This window comes from Muscardinus avellanarius (genome assembly GCF_963383645.1).
Source record: "Muscardinus avellanarius genome assembly, chromosome: 9".
Lineage (NCBI taxonomy): Eukaryota > Metazoa > Chordata > Mammalia > Rodentia > Gliridae > Muscardinus > Muscardinus avellanarius.
Window position 1 is genome coordinate 1524860 of NC_137795.1, and position 18568 is coordinate 1543427.

The 18568-nt window shown below is 40.9% G+C and overlaps 1 protein-coding gene across 1 annotated transcript in view; it reads left to right on the forward strand.

Annotated features, from left to right (window-relative positions):
* Window positions 1-13733, forward strand: part of DPY19L1 (dpy-19 like C-mannosyltransferase 1) — a gene marked incomplete at both ends in the record, with an annotated part of 112084 nt that extends 98351 nt beyond the window's left edge. The window contains 4 exons of the mRNA XM_080701001.1: window positions 565-739; window positions 2251-2356; window positions 3378-3497; window positions 13577-13733. Coding sequence (XP_080557127.1) covers window positions 565-739; window positions 2251-2356; window positions 3378-3497; window positions 13577-13733 — 558 coding nt within the window. The remainder of the gene's footprint in view (window positions 1-564; window positions 740-2250; window positions 2357-3377; window positions 3498-13576) is intronic.
* Between the last annotated feature and the right edge of the window lie 4835 nt (window positions 13734-18568).

Genomic DNA, 18568 nt, shown 5'->3' on the forward strand with positions numbered 1-18568 from the left:
AACACTGACAGCCTCAAGATTTGCCAGTAGAATGTTGAACTGTGTGAGAGGCAAGGCTCTCCTGTTCTGAGTGTTCAGGACTGGAAAGGGGACTGGTTGGAGAACTTTCATCTTTGGTCCCATTTTGCAGCATGACCGATGACCGAGAGCCTCCCCCAGGGCTGCGTGTGGCCCCTGCCCTCACCTCCGCACTGGGCCCTGGCTCAGGGGCCCGTGCCCTTAGGCTGATGCTGCTTCTTGCTGTTGAATGGCTTTGAACAAGAGCCTCACATTTTCATTTTCTCTGGGCCTTTTAAGTTGTATAGGTAGTGCTGGAGTTTCTGCATTTGGAGTCCAGAGAGCAGGATGACAGAAGAGCTTAAGTCATGCCCACTTATAGAAGGCTGATAGTAGAATTCTTTTGATCCTGAGAATCACTGCTTCTGAAACCTTTTCTTAGGATAGCAATCCTTATTTGGAACTCTTATCAGAGACCAAGTTTTTTCTTCTGGAAGGCTCTTTTCCTTATTGGATACGTGTTACTTTGTACTAACAGTTGTCAATGCATTTTTAATTTGATTTCAGCTATTTGGGTGGCTCTTTTGCAAAGTACATCCTGGTGCTGTTGTTTTTGCTGTTTTAGCAGCAATGTCTATTCAAGGTTCAGCAAATTTACAAACCCAGTGGGATATCGTAGGGGAGTTCAGCAATTTGCCACAAGAAGAACTTCTAGAATGGATCAAATACAGTACCAAACCAGGTAAAAACCATATTACGTAGGGGCTTTTCACACAAACATAGATAGATAGATAGATAGATAGATAGATAGATAGATAGGTAATTAGTCCTGTTTAAATGGTTTATAGGAGCCGGGTGAGGTGGCGCACGCTTGTAATCCAGCGCTTGGGGGGCTGAGACAGGTGGGTCGCACAGGTTCGAAGCCAGCCCCAGCTACTCAGTGAGGCTCTCGGCAAATTAGTGAGACCCTGTTTCCAAATAAAATAAAAAATAAGTCTGGGAATATAGCCCAGAGGTAGGAAAGCCCCTGGTTTCTACCCCCAGTACCACCAAAAAAAAAAAAAAGGTTTATAGGGAAAATGTTAATGTTATACACATTTTCTTAGAAATTTTGCTGTTTTTCATGAATTTGAATGTTTCAGAATTTATCCAAAGCTGTAAATGCTACATTTTAAAACAATTTCAGTATGCTGATTTTTATAATTTATTTTTAATGTTAGTTATTTAATAAAGACTGTTGTCGAGCTGGGCATGGTGGCACACACTTGTAATACCAGTACTTGGGAGGATGAAATAGGAGGATCCAGGTTTGCAGCCAGCCTCAGCTACTTAGTGAGGCACTCCACAACTTAGTAAGACTGTTTCAAAATAAAGAATAAAAAAGGGCTGGAAGTGTAGCTCAGAGGTAGAATGTCCTCGGGTTCCATTCCCAGTACTGGAAAAAAAAAAAAAAAGACTGTTGTCATCCATATATCAAATGATTGAATATTAAAATATTAAATCATCTTCGGGGATTCCTTGATGTTACAAAACTTTCCTAGTCAATTTCATGCTTCTTTCTTAGAACCAGAAATCCTCAATGGTGGGATGGTGAACCTGTATTTTCTTTTTTTTTTTTTTTTTTCTTTTTTTTCTTTTTTTTTGATGGTACTGGGGTTCCTGGAAGCCCTTCTACCTCTGGGCTACACTCCCAGACCTATTTTTACATTTTTATTTGGAAACAGGGTCTCTTATGCCAGCGTGCGCGACTGGCTTCGAACCTGCGCGATCCTCCTGTCTCTGCCTCCCAAGCGCGGGGATTACAAGCGTGCGCCACCACGCCCGGCTTGAACCTGTATTTTCTAAGGCAAATCTGGTTGCCAGCCCCTTCTCTATCATTTTGCTTCTACCATTTTACCTTTGTTTGTTTGTTTCTTTCTTTTTTTTTTTTTTTGGTGGCACTGGTGTTCCTGGAAACCCTTCTACCTCCGTGCTACACTCTCAGACCTATTTTTATACTTTTTAAAATTTATACTTTTTAAAATTTGGTCTCTTAAGCCAGTGCAGTTGGCTTCGAACCTGCGCAGTCCTCCTGTCTCCGCCTCCCAAGTGCGGGGATTACAAGTGTGCGCCACCACGCCCAGCTCCATTTCACCTTTAAGTCACAAACCTCCCTGAGTGAAGGGCCTCAGCTCTGTCACCTATGAAGTAAATGACTTGAACTAGGAGGAGGCCCTTCTTACACTCATCCGAAGGCCCTCTGCTCATTCCCAGACGCAGTGTTCGCGGGTGCCATGCCCACCATGGCTAGTGTGAAGCTCTCTGCGCTTCGGCCTGTTGTGAATCATCCACACTACGAAGATGCAGGCCTGAGGTCAGTGTGCAGTCTCCTGTTGCGAAAAACGGGTTTTTTTATACAAATAGTAAATAAGGAAACCAGAAAGATGAAGTGTGTTTCAAGGATACGGTGAACTGGGATTTCCAGAGTGGGGTGCTAATAAGAGACTGATGAGCCAGAAACAAGACCGTTAGGCTCTGGGGTTAAGTGATGCCAGACCAACCATCCGCAGCATAACAGGACTTCACAATGTTCGGTCATTAGTCATCATCACCTGCAGTTTCCCCAAAGATTCGTTAGTTCCCAGGTTTATTAAGGATTTTCTCTTCTAGACTCTTTTTCTTGAACTCTGAAGGGTCAGTTGAAATACATTCCCACTGAAAGGACTTTTAACCAATATAGCCTTCTAGAATGAAATTGAGTGTCCGTCTTTGTTTTTTGAAACCTATGTTTTTTTCATAAATTATAGCATTGTGTTCCTTTAGAAGAGTTAGTAGATTTAATTTTGATGCAATTTCTAGGGTAGGTAAACTATTTCCTAAACGATGAGGTAAATCCTATTAGTATATTATTTTGCATAACAGCAGAATGTATATTTTACAAATAAAAATAATTTTATCAAAAATCAATTTCAATAAGCTCATTTTCAGAGCAATTTTGTCAATAAGTTTATTTTTTCTTAAATCTAGAAGTCAAATGGAAGACCAATAATGCTGAGAGTATTGTTGATATCAAAGTTTGGGACTTTGGTCGCTTCAGAATCCCAGTTCTGAGATTGTGTTTGTTGTTGGTCATTCCTAATCCACACACAGGGTCCCTTACTCTTACAGACCGTACGTGGTGAGGAACAAACAAGTGGACAAACAGAAAGAGCTGGTGTGTCTGGAAACGTTGTCACGAGCGGAAGCTGTACCTCTTCTCTGAGGCTCTTGTGCTTTTGCCGTCGCCATTGCGCCTTGGTCGGAATTCCTAGTCTGACCATGCTTTCTTGCCAAATAATGTCAGTTTTTAACCTTTTAATCCTGAATAATCTCTGCCCCTTTGTTTTTCTTTAAAGAGCCAGAACAAAAATAGTATACTCAATGTATAGTCGGAAAGCAGCTGAAGAAGTGAAGCGAGAATTGATAAAGTTAAAAGTGAATTACTACATTCTAGAAGAGTCATGGTGTGTAAGAAGATCCAGGTGAGTAGTCAGCACAGTTAGTACTTTGTGACCCTAAAACATGGGAGTTTAATTTAGGCTTGTGGCAAGCAATTTGCTGATGGTATGAGTAAAATAAAATAATTATATAAAATTTTTTGCAAAGTATAAGTGGAAAAGCTTTTTAGATAATGATTTGAAGTTTTCTTTTTTTTATTTCCTAGCCATTATAAATATCTGTATCTAGCTGAGCATGGTAGGCACACACTTGTAATACCAGTACTTGGGAGGCTGAAATAGGAGGATCACAGGATCAAGGTCCGCCTCATATATTTAGTGAGACCTTCAGCAATTTAGTGAACCCCTTTTTAAAATAAAAAAATACATAAAATAATAGAGCTGGAGGTGTAGCTTGGAGGTAGAATGCCCCTGAGTTTAATCCCTAGTACTGCAAACAAATAAAAAAGTATCTGTGTCTTTATAATAATGTGTGTGTATACTATGTCTTAAAATGATTATATTGACACTTACTGATAATCTCCCCAAGTGTTTAATTTTACTTTTGACATTTAAAGAAACTTTTGCTTAAAGGTGGATGTATTTTCCTCCAAAAGACTTCCAGAGTCTGAAACCAAATCATGTAGTTTTTGTAGTAAATGTATCTTATTGTATTCAAGTGGTTCAAGCAGCAGAACCAGGGCTTCTGAGCCTACACCGTATCTCTGCTCTGTACAGTGGCTCTGGCCAATAATGTACCTTCTTTTCCTGCCGTTTCATATCACATTTAGTGGGGACATATTAACTGTAACCCACATTCTCATGGGTTTATGATTCAAAAAATTTTCATTTCCACAAAGAAGTTCTCTAAGCAGAGTATAGCTGTAAGCATCGGTGAGGTCCTAAAAGCAAATGTGAATTCTGAAGGTGATCATGTAGAGATTCTGCACCTTCAGGACTAGACAGCAGAGGACATTCACTGCTACCAAGAACCAAAGTCTCTACTCTTGAGGAGTCCAGTACATGAGCAGCTTCACTGGAAATTTCTTTTATTTCCCTTTTGGCAAAGCTACATAGATAATATATAGTGGAACACTATTATTTTAAAGATTCTCAATATTATCTGTGGCTAATTATACTTGTCCAACATATATTTCAGTGATGCACAAGGACATTGAGACAAAATGGTGTGCAGTTACTTCTGTAAAATATTATCTGCGTAGCTGTGCGAAAGGGGAAGTAAAAGAATTGCTAACTGCTTTTTATGAATATGTGCTAGGTAACTTGAATTTAATTAGGATTTACAGAAAATGTTATTGTCCTTATAATTTAGAAAATGCTTTAAGTACTTAAGATATCAATACATATGGAGTTGAAATACTCATATTTAATTAACTTTGTTCTATAAATTTAGGGGGAGAAAAGGTATAAGGATTTCTCATACCATGGTTATGAGGACATTATAATAAATCAGTGGTGGGTTGACATTTACAATAGGAAGAACTTAGTTTCTTGACAGAACTTTGTACAGAATTAGAATCTTCTTCATTTCTTTGGCTTCACTCTCCTGAGAACCTGTAGGTTACTAGAACATAAAAGTCATTTTCATATCCTTATTTTGTTTAAGCTAGCAGTGAACCTCGATTTAAGGTTTTCATTAGACCCTTTCATTAGCCTTGTGTGTGAATATATGCAGATTGCAGAAGCTTTGCATTCTAGAGTATTGGTAGAGTTCCTTGTATTTATATAACTTAGTGATGTTATATTCTTTTTTTTTGTTGGTGCACTATAGTCTCACATCATGTAGATCATATTGACATTGGCATATCTTCACATAGTACTTAGTGCCCCCCACCCCGCTTCCCCTTATCCGTCCCTCCCAATACTGAGTGTCCAGGTTAGCGATGTTATAGTCACATGTGTACACGTATTTGAATGTATCTTTTTCATTGATTAACCTGAGCCTTCTTCCTCCCCTACCCCTCCTTTCTGGCTTTGATAAGGTTCCCCTCCATTATATGGAGTTCTTGTGCATATTAGAGAAAATATATGTCACTTCTCTTTCTGTGCTTGGCTAATCTCACGTAACATTATGTTCTCCAGGTCTTTCCATCATTCTTGAGAATGACATGATTTTGTTCTTCTTTATTGCTGAGTAAAATTCCATTGTGTGTATTTCCCATAATTTTGCAGTCCATTCATCTGTTGGCGAAGACCTAGGTTGGTTCCATATTTAGGCTATTGCAAATTGTGCTGCTATGAACATGGGCATGCATATGTTACTGTAGTTCTCTGATTTCAACTCCTTTGGAAAGATACCCAGGATGATATAGCCAGATCATATCCATTCCCAATTTTCTTTTTTATTTGGAAACAGGGTCTTTTAAACCAGTGAGGCTAGCTTCAAACCTACACAATCCTCCAGTCTCTGCCTCGCAAGCGTGGGGATTACAAACGTGTGCCCCCACGCCCGGCCCCAGTCTGTGTTTTTTTTTTTTTTTTTTTGTGGTACTGGGGTTCCTGGAAGCCCTTCTACCTCCGGGCTACACTCCCAGACCTATTTTTGCATTTTTATTTGGAAACAGGGTCTCCTAAGCCAGCGCGCGGGGCTAGCTTCGAACCTGCGCGATCCTCCTGTCTCTGCCTCCCAAGTGCGGGGATGACAAGCGTGCGCCACCACGCCCGGCCCCAGTCTGTGTTTTAATTGGTGTGTTAAATCCTTTGATGTTCATTGTTATTATTTAGATATGATTTTTGTTTCTGGTCATTTTGTCTTGTATGTTCTGTTTCATATAATGTTATTTCTTCTTTGCTTAGTTGCCCCACTGATCAAATTCATCTCTTCTTCTCTGATTTTGAAATTTGTTTTTTTCCTCTTTTTTTTTTTATTTTAGTGGTACTGGGGTTCCTGGAAGCCCTTCTACCTCCAGGCTACACTCCCAGACCTATTTTATATTTTTTTATTTGGAAACAGGGTCTCTTAAGCCAACGTGGCTGGCTTCGAACCTGCACAATCCTTCTGTCTCTGCCTCACAAGAACAGGGATTACAAGCGTGCGCCACCACGCCCGGCTCTTTTTTCTTCTTTATGGTTTATTTCTTTAAGTATTTTCTCTGGCTTAGTATTTATGATTTTTTTGAGATTCTGCTTATCTTGAAACACTTTATTTCTCCATCAGTTTTGAATAACTTTGTTGGATATGCAGTTTTGGTTGGAAATTATTTTCTTCCAAGGTCTGAATTGCATACCAGTCTCTCCTGGCATTCATGACTTGGGTTGTAAAGTCTGGAGTGACTTTTATCGTTTTTTCCCTGAATGTTACTTATTCTTTAGTTCTCACTGCTTTTATGATTCTTTCCTTACTCTGTGTTTGTCATTTTGAATATTGCATGGCATGGGAAGGTCCTTGTTTGATCTTAATTATGTTCTTTATGTCTCTTGAATGTGTATGTCCAAGTCTCTTTGCATGTTTGGAAAATTTTCTGAAATTATTTCTCTGAAGAGATGACAGATATCCTTGGTCTGTGCCTCTGTCCCTTCTTTAATGCCTTTTATCTGTAAGTTAGGACATTTCATATTGTACCATAGGTATTGGATGTTTAGGTTCTTCTGATATAATGTCTTCTCTATACTGTTGACAGTCCTTTCGGTTTTGAATGAACTGTCTTCTAACAGTGATATTCTGTTTTCTATTTCATCTAATCTAGTATTTTTTTTCTATTGCTGTCTTCACTTCATATATTGACTTTTTCATTCCAGACCTCTTTTTGATTCTTTTTTAATGTCTCAATTTTCTCTTTCATTTTTTCTATACTTACTGTGAGGCCTTTTTTCATACTGAAGATCAGGATTAGGAATTCTTCTTTCATTGCTCGTAGGACAGAATTCATAATTTCCCTATTTCCTCACTTTCCTTGTTCTCATATTTTCAGAATTCTAGGATTTGTGTTTCTGTTGTATTAGCATATTCTTTCTTTTTATGTGAGTGTCTGTATAATCCGTCTGATCCAATCTTAGCAGTAGGGATTTGGAGATGTCAGCAGGTTCATGCACGGGTAAGTCGTGTGTTTTCAATGGTGAGTTTTAGGGGAGGAGGGAAGAGCTGGGGCGATGGTTACAGGAGTAAGGTAGAGAAATGTTTAGGTTGAGTAAGAATTTAAGTATAAGAAGGTAGAGATGGTGACATAGTAAGAGTCTTGTAGTTGAAGTACAATAAGGGGGGGAAAGGTTTTGAGAGGAGAGTAGATAGAATAGAGGGAGAAAGCGTGTAAAAGGAATGGGGGATGGAACGAACAAAAATTATATAGTAACAATACAAGCAAAAAAAAAACTAACAATTATAAGAATAAATTAAAGATAAAAAATAAACAAAAAAGTCAGTACTGTTAATTTACATATACAGGGCCCAAATAATGTCTGTTCACTGTAGTAGGTTCTGAAGTATGTTCAAATATCTCTCATTTTCTCTGTAACCTATTGTCAGCTTTTGGACCCATTTTATAAGTGTTTGTGGCTCTCTCTCGCCTCTGACCGCCTTGTGTTCAGGTGTCAGGACAGTGGGTGTCTCTGTAAATGAGTTCTGTGTAGGCTTAGAGTTCTGCATTTTCTGACCCTAGGCTCTGCACTTTCCAGCCCTGGGCTCTGCACTCTCTGGCCCTGGGTTCCATGCTCTCCAACCCTGGGCTCTGCGCTGTCTGGCCCTCGGCTCCAAGCTCTCCGCCCTGTGCTCTGAGATCTCTGGTCCTGTGATCTATGCTTTCACGGCTTCAGCTCTCAGCTTTCTGGGCATGTGCCTTGTGCTTTCAGGTCCTCGGCTCTGTGCCTTCTGGCTCTGGGTTCTGTGCTTTCAGGCCCTTGGCACTGTGCCTTCTATCCCTGGGCCTGCACCTCCCTACCTGCACCGGCGGAGGGTGTCCAGTGTAATCTCAGAGCAACCCCTGTGGCCCTGTGCCAGTACCGCGCCGTGGGCCCTATGGGCCTCTCCTGTGTCTGTAGGTGATCTTAGCCCACCACGGTCCCTGCAGCTGCTCTGCGCGGTCTTCTGCTGCGGAATGCGGTTAACTTAGTCATGCAGGCCCAGATCCCTGGAGGGCACGGTGCGCCACTGCGGTGTCAGCCTCTGGTGAGCACAGGCTCTTGCATCTTCATTCCTGCAGCCTGGTGCCGGTCACTTAAGATGTTGGAGCTCTGCTGCCACTTTTTGCACTTCAAGTTCTTGGCTTACTTGCCAGAATTTCTTGGAGAAGCAGAGCCAGAACTCACAGTTTGGACCAGCGGCCCAAGATGGTGCTAGCTGCCACACCAGGTCAGTCGCGTGCTTGGGCTTTCTGTTGTGGCTCTCACGATCTGAGTAATGGATATTCTTCTGCTGTGTTTCCCTTTTTTGTGTTTTCATTCATAAATATCTTCGCTGCTTTTTTTTCTTGTCAGGGAGCTGCCTTCTCTGTAGTTGATTTTTGAGATTTTCATTTGTTACAGCTACTGAGATGTGCTGCATCCCTGTCACCGCCATCTTCCTCCAATTTCATATTTTGATAGGAAAGCACTTTTATGTACACAAGAAGGGATATAAAGGACAATTTAGGAGCTATGGAAGTAAATGTTGTACAGTAAGCAAAACCAACAGCCATTGAACTAACTTGAGACCACTTATGAGCACTGGGAATGCTGTCTGGGGAGGGGATTACGCTGGGTGTTCTTTTCTGAACCTGGACTTGCTATCGCAGTGTCTAGTTGCAGGGCTTCCAGTGGGCGTCCAGAGGACTTTCTCACTTACTTCCCCACCCACTAACACTGTCCAAGTACTACGAGATTTCAGCCGGACTCTACATGCTTTCAGAAAATCCTGGGTAGGTCCCCTCTGCTTCCACCTGAAACATTACAGAAACTATGCTTTCTGTTCTGACTAGGAAGCAAATGGGACACTCAGAGAGGAGAGGAAAAGGAAGAGGGATAGGTATTTTTCTCAGTTGGTAACACAGTAGGAAGGACAGCTTTCTACCAGATTTGAGAATTTCTTTATTGTTAAGGCCTTTGCTCTCCATTAGTTCTGCCAGCCCAACACACCTATAAGTAACTGGAACATAAAATATATCCGAACAGGGGGAGTAAATGGGGAGCTCAGGAGAGGAAAGGCAAGAGGGACTAATGTTTCTCTTGTGCTTAGTATGTGAGCACTCGGTGTCTACTTGCTGGTGGCCTAGTTGAGTGGCTTGGTACATCCTTAAATACATCACACTCTGGATTCAGATACAAGTACTAAGATATACTCAAATGCAGACAGTAGATGGATTTTTAATTTGCTGCTCTTTCATTCTCAGTTCTCTGCCTTTTCCATTAATTCTGTCATGAGAGAAGAGATGATCCACGAAGTGAGCTCCCAGTGAGAGGGAGGGGAACTCAAGTCAGGGCCAGTGGGCTCTCTGGCTGTGGAGAGCAGCTTCAGCACATGCCAGTCAGAGATGCGGAGCTGCGTTTGGGAAGCCAGAGTACACATTCAAGGGAGAACACGGGCCACCTCCAGAGCAAGAGATATGCTTTGGGGGTTTATATTTCCTTCATAATAGTTTTTTAATGGTGCATTGTAATAGTACATGGTAGTGAGATTCATACTGATATATTCATATATGCACATGTTCTTTTCTGTTTCTTTCCCCTTATCTCTCCTCTCTTCCTGTGCTTGCTAGAGAGATTCGTGGGCTCTTGCTATTTGTGGCTCAGTGAGAGAAGGGAAGCTCTCCTGCAAAAGCCAAAGGCCAATCCTCCCACCACCCTTGCACCCCACTCTACAGAATAGAAACCGACCCACTTGCCTGCAGTCTGAGCAGAATAGGGGGCTCAGAAGAACTGAACCAGGCCTGGCTGGTCCCCATTTCTACACATGAGGGAAACATAGCATCCCCTACCAGAGATGCTTGATAAAGGGATGCATGGCAGGGCTCCTAAGAGGGAGGCCCCAAGATTATTTTATGGTGGTGTGGTCATCTTCTAGATTCTGACATGATCTTCATTTTCCGATGAGCAGATAGCTCCTTTGCTTAAACTCTTATTCACTGATAAGATAGTTAACAGTTCATTAGGGTAATGATTACCACAAGTGAGTGGATTTCCAGTCTGGTGATCTGGTCACACTCTGGATCCTTGCTGTGCTCTCTGTTTTCCGATCAGTAGATATCTGTCCTGCTGAAACTACTCGTTGGAGAGATAACTGATAGTGCTCAAGGCAATTTCTGCAAGTAAATGAGGGAAAACTTGTTCATTTCCCAGAAATTTGGGGATGATAGGCCTGACTCTAGAGTTATGAGGAGAAGATATAGGAACTTCCACACAAGGCTTTTATATTAAAGTCACGCTTCCCTTTTTGTCTGCTGTCTACCTAGTGTATCTCTTTGATACTGCCTCAATTCCAGTAATACAGTTGACATGAAATTTCAATGCAGGTGTTCAGAAGATAGTCATTCAGATTCTCACTAATACTTTTTGTCATTTTCATATTGCTTTTGTGGCCCTGGCTGGCCACAAATGCCTAGGCTTAAGCAGGCCTCCTGCCTCAACCTCCAGGGGATAGCTGGGACAGAGGAGTGCACCACTTTGTCCAGCATCACTAATGATATTAAAAGTATGGCTGGCCAGTCTGTGGAGACCTTAGCAACCTCAGATGAGCACTGGAGGGTACAGTATTGATAAGGACTCAAGAGCATTTGCATACATTCTCTATTTACAGAGCTCCCAAAGGTGGCTGTTTACCTTTTCTGGAAAACTCAGGGCAGTGTTGTACTTCCTGTGTATCTCACTGTCTGCCACCTCTGACCACTCCGTGTTGTAAGAGTTTGGTTTTACATGCTAGAGAAAATTGAAAGATGGAAACCCAGGCCCAGCCACATTATTGTAGGTGTGTAAGGTCAGTGGGGCCCAGGGTCAGTGCAGACACGGAAAGCAGTTTGCACTGAATTTCTCTTCTGGGAACCACGTTAGTGAAACCTCTGGGAGTTCATCTGCGGGAAGCAGAGTGAGACATTGTGTTGTCCTTTGACAGAATGATAATGTTGCTTCTACATGTTTGATTTGTAGAAGGGAGATACGCACAAAAGATGTTGATAACAGCATTTTTATAGCTAAAAATGGAAAACAATGAAAATATCTACTCATAAAGGAGAGGTTAAATAATACAGTTTAACAAGTTGGTTGGTTGGTACTGAGGATTGAACCCAGGGGCATTCTGCCTTTGAGCTACACCCTCAGCCTTACGTTAGCTTTTTTTTTTTTTTTTTCCATTTTGAAATAGGGTCTCACTAAGTTGCCAAGGGCCTCCCTAAGTTGCTGAGCTTGGCCTCGAACCTTCAATCCTCCTGCCTTAAGCCTCTTGAGAACTGGGATTACAACCCTGTGTCACCACACTTGGCTATTAAACAACCTTTAAGAAGAAAAAAGTAGGTCTTTGTGTACTAAGATGTGGAAAATGACCACATTTTATTGTTTTGAGTTCCCAAATAAACCCATTTTTATAAAAAACAACCGTGTGTGTGTGTGTGTGTGTGTGTGTGTGTGTGTGTGTGTGTGTGTGTGTATGCACACGCACGTGCACAGATGACAAAAAGGACTAGCAGGATATATGCTGGATGTTTATAGACGTTACTTCTGAAAACTGATACTGAAGATGACAGAGACTTTCACTATTTTACTTTGTGTAGGTCTTTATTTTGATACTCTTATAGTGACTGATCACTAAAATTAAAGCTGCTATTTAAATAAAAGGGAGAGCACATTGCCCTGATGCACCGTGGGAAGCAGGGTGGGACCGCTGCTAAGCATGAAAGGGACTTGCTGGAAACGTTTTGCTTTATTACAAAGATAAGTGAGGCTATGGTGACAAAGCGATGGTCAGTTCTGAATAATTTTCATATATTTCTCAAAAACAAAATAAGAAAGTCTGAACTTTATTGAACAGAGCAGTTATGCCTATAAAACTGTTCTTGATTTAAAATAAGTGTAACAGCCGAGTGTGGTGGCACACGCTTGTAAGCCCACCATTTGGTAGGTTGAGACCAGAAGATTGTGGTTCACGGACAGCCTCAGCTACTTAGGCCCCTTGCAACTCAGTGAGACCCTGTTTCAAAATAATAAAGAATAAAAAATAGGACTGGGAGTGTAGCTCAGAGGTCAAATCCCCCTGGGTTCCATTCCCAGACCCATAAAAAAAAATTACACACACACACACACACACACACACACACACACACACACACACACAAAATGTTATAGTTATTTTTTGAAGGGTTTAGTTAGGCAAATATCCTGGTACCAATTTCCATTGCATTTTTTATTTAAAAAGCTTTTTTTTTTTAAGATTTAGTTTTACATTTAGCTAAGCTTAATAATACCAGATTTTCTTCAGTTGATTCATTATAAAATATATTTAATGCAGTTTCCTCATAAACTAAGCATATTTGCCGATTATAATTTCAAACTCAGTGTATTTTTTATGTACTGGGTATGGTGTTAGATACCTGATCCCTCAGCTGACCGTGGTGGTGCACGCTTGTAATCCCCGCACTTGGGAGGCGGAGACGGGAGGATGGCACAGGTTCAAAGCCAGCAGCGCTGGCTTAAGAGACCCTGTTTCCAAATAAAAATATTAAAAATAAAATAGGTCTGGGAGTGTAGCCTGGAAGTAAAAGGGTTTCCAGGAACCCCAGTACCACCAAAAAAATTAAAAATATAAAAATAAATAGATACCTGATCTCTTACTTCTCACAACAAATCTGTGCCATGTTTTTCCCCTCCATTTTACAAAAATGAAAACTAAGAGAGTGTGAAAGGCATTGCCCAGTGCTGTGCTCCTGACGCGCCGCTGAGGGATGTACGTGTGTGCTCTCTTACTCTAGCCCGAGTGCATGTCCCCTGCAGGTCTGTTTCTTTCTTTATAATCAGTCGCCTTTGCTTCGTTGACCTTGTCCTAAATAGGAGTTATGACGGCTTACAAAAAGATGCATAACTATCAAAGGACTTAGAAGAATTTTATAGAATTGGAAAAATGGAGTGAATCAGGATAGAAAAAGTGTGCTGTGCTTTTTCTGCGATTATGTAATGTGCATTGATTAAAATGTGCATATTCATTTCTTTAGGCCTGGTTGCAGTATGCCAGAAATTTGGGACGTGGAAGATCCTGCCAATGCTGGGAAAACTCCCTTATGTAACCTCTTAGTGAAGGAGTCCAAGCCTCACTTCACCACCGTATTTCACAACAGTGTTTACAAGGTCCTAGAAGTTATAAAGGAATGACTGCCACACGTCCTGCTGCCTTCAAAGAGTGACATCAGTCATGGTTCTAATGGTTTGTCACTAATCGTCATTCAGATCCCCAAGGCTTTGTTTTGTTTTTATACACGTAACTGTTTTCAAATAGAAAACATTTTATTTGGGCAATTTGAATGTTATTCTGATTGTAAAAATGACATGTACTCTTATTAATTGGTTACTGTTTCAGTGCACCCTTTAAATTTGCTATGCAAATGAGTATATGCTTGTATCTGACGTAAATATTTGTGCTAAAGTGAGAAAAGCTACCTGTGTAAAAATATATAATGGGTCATAACAACAAAGATATGAAAACGTAATGGGTTCTGAACTTCCTGGGGCTCCTTCGAGGTCCCTGGACAGTGCCCTCACCTCTTCCTTCGCCCCGTGCTCCTGTCTCTGACAGTGCAGTGACTCCTGTGGGCTCTTGGCATGTCAGCCCCTCGTCACAGGAGCTGTGGGAGGTGGGGCAGACGTGAGTATTTGCTGTGAAATTACCTGTTCATCTCACTTCCTTGTGGTTTGTTTTTTTTTTATTCTTTGTTTGTTCTTATGAATGAAGCCTTTCCTGCCCATTTTTAATCCAGACTCTCGGACCTATTGGTTAGGACCAAAAACCCTTTAACTTCCAACCATGTGGCATTATTGTGCCCCCCCCCCCATTCTTTTGTTAAGTGTTATTTACTCGTTAAGTTGATTATCAGGTACTTATTGTTGGTTTAAAAATAGTGGTAACTGTGTATTTTTCTCATTTTTAGTATTATTCAAATGTTTATATTTTAATACCTTTAAATCACTTTTAAAACGTTTCTTGTTTAGTTATGGTTTTAAGAAAAACTATTTTGAACAACCCCAAATATAATGCATCTAGAAACTAATGTATATTTGAGCTGACATAATTAAAATAGACTATAGTATATGGTAATTTTTACTATTAAGATACAGTGAAACATGACTAATTTTTCTGTCAAAAAAGTAAATGAATAATGATGGAGTATTTCTGTTTTACTTTCAAGATCGCCTGTCTATAATAAGACAAAGCCTTAAGCCTTATGTTATAATTTTAGTTTTTTCATTTCAGTATGAGAAATGAAGTCTTCCTCTTTATTTTTATTCAACTATTTTTATTTAAAAATTTTCAAACCTGCTTTAAATTCCTTGTGTAAATTTTTGTTTCTTAGATGTTAATTTGTATGAAATGATATAGTCCAAAATGATGAATAATCATCTTGAGGAATGGTTTTCAGGTTTTAGGTTCTAAGCAGGTTTTAGGTGACTATGGCTAATTACACATTTAATTATACAGTATTCTCTTTATTAACCACAAGCAGATTAACCTCACGGTGGGTTGTCCTTGAGAACTGAGTCCTCAGGGATGGTTTCTGGTGCCCACTCATGGCACCAGAAGAGTCGTCCTCTTTCTGCCTTTGTAGCAGAGCCTGGAGGAAGCACTCGCTGGCTGCACTGGTCAGTTTTGCAGCCGAGGGGCTGCCCTGGTGAGTGGCATCTCCAGACATCCCCTTCCTTGGAGGCAGCCGGGGGAGTCAGTGCTCCATCTCAGTTGCTTCTTGACCACCATTTTATTTCTTAGACTTTGCCAGTTTCAGAAAACAGAAAAACATTTGGGGATTAGGAGTAAGAGTTGAGCAATAAATGATGCAGCAATCTGGAGAAATGGGGAGAGACCCTTGGGGCTGCAGAGGAAGAGTCTCAAAGCGGGTGGGAAGAGGGCGTTGCGCTCTGCATTATTGCGTCTCTTCTCACCCAAGGGCGGCTAATTTTGCATATCCAGCAGCTACGGCTTTTTTCGTTCATACTTTTAAAGTTTTTCTCTATTCTTCTCACCCTCCAACAATGCCTTGCTTAGTAAATTCATATGTAATGATTGGAGATTCTATATAGCCAAAAGTTATAATGCTATTATAACTGTTCTGTATGCTGGAAAGCACTAAAAGTAACCTAAACGAGCCTTTTCCCCCAGAAGAATCCTTCTGTAACAGTGTCTCTCATGTGACTCCACCAGCAAGCTCTGCTGTTATTCTAGGCAAGGCGTTTTGAACGGAGGCCACCGAGCCACTGCGCACTCAGCCTGGAGCACCTCCAGCCTCTGCATTTGCAGGACACACGTGCTTCAGCGGTAATGGGAGTCACAGGAGGTTCTGCAGTGTTAGAACTCAGTGTTTTACATATTTTTAGCATTTGAAAATGTTTTTGCTTTAGTGTGAGGAAGGTAAGAATGGGCAAGAAGGTGATCGAAATAGCTATTGCTATGATATTTTTAAAAACAAAGCTTGGGGCAGTGTTTCCATAAAAAGACAAGCCTTTAAAAATGTTTGGCAGAAAAAGTGTGCTGTTAAAGTAGGGCGATGGCATTAAGGAGGAAATGAAAGGGTGCGTTGGGACAAAGTGGAACCGCGTGGGAGTATGGTATTTGTATGAATTTTATGCCACTTGTTTACATGTACTACAGATGTTAAATAAAAAAGATCAAGAAAAATGTGGAAAGTGTTTTTCTTGCGTGCTACTTTCATTTCCACCTTGACTGTGAACATGTGTGGCCTTATTTTGTAGTAAGATAACCATGAACTGGGTTTGATCATATTGCAGTCCAGAAAAAAAGAGGAAGAATTTTAGCAGTGGCATCCCTAAGTCCGCCTGGTCTCCATTGGTGGTGATAGGTGCCGGGATGATCCAGACTTACATTTCTGGCAAGAGTCATATATTTATCCTTTTTTTAGCAAGGGACATCTGTATTAGGGATAATTACAGGTGGCTAAAAACTTTTTTTTTCACACATTAAACCACAGACCATTTGGTGTCATAACATTTTCTAAATTGTAGCTCCATATTTCTGCTTGTTTTCGCATTATTGTTTTGCCCGGAGGAAAGGCAGGTCGTCTCTGTACTTTTCTGTATAACTAATTTCCTAACACGGTGGCACCTTGATTCTCAAATCTTGGGCATATTTCCCAATAAAATAATTCCCCCAAATTAGTGGGTATCAGAATCACCTGGAAAGTCTGGGTACTCCTGGCCGTCCCGCAGAGGTTTCTGATTTGGTTGGCCTGAGGTATATGCCGAAATTTTAATTTCGTGCCTTTTCTCAGGTGTCACTGGTTGAGTTTGCCTGGGACCACACAGAGAACTGCCCCTCTGATGGATGGGAACAGGCTCACTGGAAGGGTGGCCTGTAGGGGGCGCTCCGTTCCTGATGGCATATACTGTCCCTGTAGCCAGAGCTAATTTTTTATAGTTCTTTTGGCTCTTAAGAGACATTGTTTCAATGGGACTTGAAAGGAGCAAAGAACAAAGAACAGATAAGGCAATTTTTAACCAGACACTTGTGTTTATAGATCATTTACATATTTCAGAGCTGTAAGACCTCGTTTCTTTTTAGTTCTATGATAAAACTTTCTTTTGTAGTGTTACATCATCTGGAAGAAAACAGATAAATTTAGTGATGTGTGAAGATTTAAAAAACTTCATTTTCCACTTTATTGCTTGTGTTTTGGCTCCAGAATTCTTCACTTCTATTCCTCTATTAAAGGATACCTAAGAATCAGCAGGAGGTCACATGTCACCTGCTGCCCCTTCCTCCAGCTCCCAAAGAGAAGTTCCTAATTTAAATCAGTAAATTGCTTTCAGTGCAGGAAGAGTAGCTACTTTAATCTTCATGACACTTGGGTTGGTCTTTATTTCATAACACAGATTCATGACAAATACATTTTTTACATCTCCTCCTGTAAGAGGAGATTTTAGAATTCCAAATGAATGTTAAGAGTTCAAGGTTTTTCTTAAGATTTTGAGTCAGTAGTGTAATTAGGAGATAAGATTTTTCTTTTTTATAAAGACATTTTGGAATAGCTATTTTCAGAGCAAATGTTTTGTATGCTCAATTACCTCTAACCAGATACTCAAATGACTTTATACAGTATTGTCACAGTGGCTCTCAAACAAATGGTAGCAGTACCTGGTATTCCTTTTATTAATGCATGCTTTTTAAAATGCAGCATTTTATTGATTGTTAGGTACCTGGGTGCTCTTTTCCTTTTGTTGTCTGCGTGTGTGTGTGTGTGTGTGTGTGTGTGTGTGTGTGGTACTGGAGGTGGGGCCCAGGGGGGTTTCGACCTCTGAGCTATACTTCCAGACCTATGTTATACTCTTCTTGGAAATAGGGTCTCACTAAGTTGCCGAGAGCCTCACTAAGTAGCTGAGGCTGGCTTCGAACCTGTGCGATCCTCCTGTCTCAGCCTCCGAAGCGCTGGCTTACAAGTGTGCGCCACGATGCCCAGCTGTTGTATGCATATTTAATACTTGGGGGAAAATTGAATTTAGCAAATTATAAACTAATTTATTATGTTGATTGCTTTGACAGCTGCAATCTGTATTCATTTATTTAAAACATAGAGGTGAACATAAGAAATGGCCCTTTCTGAGTAAATAAACCTCATACCATGGGAACTGATTCAAACAATAAAGATACCTGTAGGTTGCTCCTGGGCCCCGCTTTCTTAGCCCCGGTTGGTGTCTGGCTTCGTCTCTCAAGGGGCTGATGTCCTGCTCTTTGGCCAGACTCCCTCCTCAAGTCTTCTCTCTTGGCATCTGCTTATTGACCAGACCTCAGAGTCTGACCCTCCCTCTTGTCCAAAAAAGTCCCCTTTTCACGACGTGCCATTCAGATTCTTGTCCAGCCCTTTCACTGACAACAAATCTGACTTTTTCTAACAAACCCCCTTTGGCAGTCATTCTCAGGATTGCACATTTGAATTACTTGGGGAGAATTAGAAAACACCAAAACCTGTTTTCCACCCCCAGAGAGG